The sequence below is a fragment of the Stegastes partitus genome, unplaced genomic scaffold (genome assembly GCF_000690725.1).
Source record: "Stegastes partitus isolate 25-593 unplaced genomic scaffold, Stegastes_partitus-1.0.2 Scaffold740, whole genome shotgun sequence".
NCBI classification, from domain to species: Eukaryota; Metazoa; Chordata; class Actinopteri; family Pomacentridae; genus Stegastes; species Stegastes partitus.
In genome coordinates, this window is record NW_007578471.1 from 318,958 (window position 1) to 321,992 (window position 3,035).

The window sequence follows — 3,035 nt, forward strand, 5'->3', positions numbered from 1 at the left end:
ATGGTCACGAAAATTGGGCACTTCTCCGATTATTGCCACTACTGATTGGTCATCACATTCCTGAGGGGGATGAAACTTGGGAGGTTTTAATGAACTTAAAAGATGTAGTGGAATTGTCTGTGTCCACAAGCTTTACAGAGGAGATGGTGTACTATCTTGAATGCAAGATCACAGAACATAGAACTCTATTTCAGAAAGTTTTCCCAAACGAAAAACTACGGCCAAAGCATCACTACATTGAGCACTACCCTCAGTTAATTCAAACATTTGGTCCGTTAACTAATGTGTGGACAATGCGTTTTGAGGGAAAACACAAGTTTTTTAAAAAAGTTGTGCGTCACACTCTCAATTTCAAGAACATAGCCCTTACTTTAGCTGTAAGACACCAGAAAATGATAGCCTTCCATTTAGCTTCAACGTCCTTTTTCCGACCATCTGTTGAAATTAATAAAGTCAAGTCTGTGATGGTTGCCACTTTTCCAGAAAATGTGCAGCACTTTCTTCATGAGAGGAATGCCCAGCAGAACACAGTTCTTGTAGCATCTTCTGTCTGCATTGATGGCATTAAGTACAGTGCTGATATGGTCATTTCAGTTGGATTGTGCTCTGGGCTTCCAGAATTCAGACAAATAGCAAAGATTGTGGTGATCAATACCGACATAATATTTGTCTGCAGACACATGACCTCATGGTTTGATGAGCATCTTCGAGCATATGAGCTCTGCAGCAGCCATTTGTCCACCTTCTTGGTAACCCAGATGTCTGAATTGAATGATATTTTCCCCTTGTCACTTTACAGAGTTAGAGGGAAACAGTTTGTTACTTTGAAACGGTACATTGTATGCTGAGTGACAAACACTGAAATGTGAAAATCTAAAACAGATTTCTCCTATTTTCTCAGGTTAAGTTATCAAAATGGACCAAAAGTTATTGCTGAGAGTTGTCATTGATGAAGAAGATATTAGAAAAGTGACTTTAAATGAGAGACCGGATTCCATTGAAGATTTAAAAGCGCAACTGAAGGATAAACTGTCGCTGCAGTATGACTTTAAACTGCAGTATGAAGATCAAGACTTCAGAAATGCTCTTTGTAATCTCACTGAAATAACAGATTTGCCTGATAAAGCTACACTGAAAATCATCCCTCTCATGACTCTGCATGTAACAGCCCTGCCATCGCCAACCACAACTTCAGACACTGAGTGCAGCACCGCAGACACTGAGATTCTCTCTAGTGCCCCAACATCACCTTTGTTGAGAAAACGGTGGCCAGAATTCTTTGATATACCCAATTTCTCAGTTGATGTTGCATACAGACTCAGACAAGGAGATCTTGCTTTTATGAAAGATGGCACACGAACACCTCTGACACGAGATATGAAGCATGACACACTGGAAAAGCTTGCAGAGACAATGTACTCTTACAAGGCTTATCCTGAAGACGACAACTTCAGCAGTGTTGCAAAAGCATTGATTAGCAAGCACCCTGGCCTAACTGAGCCTGGTTCTCAGCCAGGATGGTACGGCTGGAAGAACAGCCTTAAATTTAAGATGGCTAACTACCGAACTAAGCTTCGAAAAGCTGGATGTGAGGATGTCTCAATCAATGGGGGTAAAAGGAGTAAAGGCAACCCAGAGGGAGACTCATCCAGCAAGAACATTAAACGGCCAAAAAGAGGCGAAGCAAACTATCTGCCGAATTTACCTGAAGGACATAATGAAACAAGTCTTGAAAATGACAGACAGACTCTCATTGAGGAAATGAAGAAAAGAAGACCAAGTGGCATCCTCATCTCCAAAATGATGGACCAGACATTCCCACTACGCAGACAAGAGATAGTTAAAAATGAGCCTGAGGTGAAGAACATGATTGAAAGATGGCCAGCACTGTTCACGGAAAGACAGGTAAGCCATAATCAAAGCCATGAGGCCAGAAATATCAGTTGTAGGAACATAAACTTTATTGTTTTGTTTGTTTTACACAAGATAATACAAATCAGTATTTTCTGTTGGTAAGAAAGTGGCATGTACTATTCTCATTTGTTTGAAAATGGTGTTATACCTTTAGCAAGCTGGAAGCATATCTCAACTTTCTATTTTGTAAGCAGACAACCCCCCTTTTATTTTTCAGGTATTTGCTGAGTTTAATAGAATTGCCAGTAAGAATCTTGAGGGAGAATTCTTTGAGGCTCTTGACCAGCACACGCCACGTTTCATCAAACTCTTCAGATCCAAAAAGGGAACTGTTGGACAGAAACTGACAGAGTTAATGCAGCAAATCAACTTGGTGGTAAGTAATTTCATATCGTTAAGGTATTGTTTATTTCATGTATATTTATAACACTACTTTAGAACCTTAATACAGACTAACCTATTTTGCTCCTTGTCTGACTTAGCTTGTGCTTTGTAAATTTGTCTCCTAGCTGATCTTTTGTGTCTCTATCATTAGACATCAGATGTGACTTCACTGCGCTCCATTGTCCTCAAAGGCATTCCCGTTGTAGTCGGCGATGACTCCAGTGAATTCTACAAGACATGCTTGGTAAGTACTTCTACACAAAAAAGTACAAATTAATTTTTGACAAATCATATTCATTACTCAGAATAGAGCAATGTAACTATATCTGCACAATGATCAGGAAAGTCTGTAGGTTTCTGTTCAGTAACACGTGTTTTGGGCTCAAGTTCCTCCACTTGTCTGATAGATATGTAAACACTAATTTAATAAAATTGCAGGAGCAGGAATCAATAGTGAAAAATCAGCGTCACTGGTCAAAAATTTGCTTACTACTATGCTTCTATAGCTTTTGTTTTTTGTGCCACATATATTTTATTGGCTACAGTGCAGCGTGCATGTATATTCAGAGCTCTATTCTCCAAGAAATAATAAAACACCCAAAAATATTCTAATAAGAAGAGTAAATCCACTGGGATACTTGCTGATATATGTTGTGTTTCTTTTGTAGGATTCAACAAGAGATGAGGCCCTAGCATCCGTTACGGTTGGTGTGCTTACTGTTCTCAGTGAAGACAGT

The 3,035-nt window shown here is 39.4% G+C and overlaps 1 protein-coding gene across 1 annotated transcript; it reads left to right on the forward strand.

Annotated features, from left to right (window-relative positions):
- Positions 1-1,149: 1,149 nt before the first annotated feature.
- LOC103364304 (uncharacterized) lies at positions 1,150-2,651 on the forward strand. Its single transcript, XM_008291374.1, has 4 exons — positions 1,150-1,905; positions 2,132-2,290; positions 2,450-2,542; positions 2,640-2,651. Exons 1-4 carry the CDS (start codon positions 1,150-1,152, stop codon positions 2,649-2,651), a joined length of 1,020 nt encoding a protein of 339 aa, XP_008289596.1.
- Positions 2,652-3,035: the final 384 nt, after the last annotated feature.

Coding starts and splice junctions, on each gene's coding strand:
- LOC103364304 (XM_008291374.1), top strand. CDS start 1,150: ATGACTCTGCATGTAACAGCCCTGCCATCGCCAACCACAACTTCAGAC. Junction 1,906..2,131: donor CACTGTTCACGGAAAGACAG/GTAAGCCATAAT, acceptor TTTATTTTTCAG/GTATTTGCTGAGTTTAATAG. Junction 2,291..2,449: donor TGCAGCAAATCAACTTGGTG/GTAAGTAATTTC, acceptor CTCTATCATTAG/ACATCAGATGTGACTTCACT.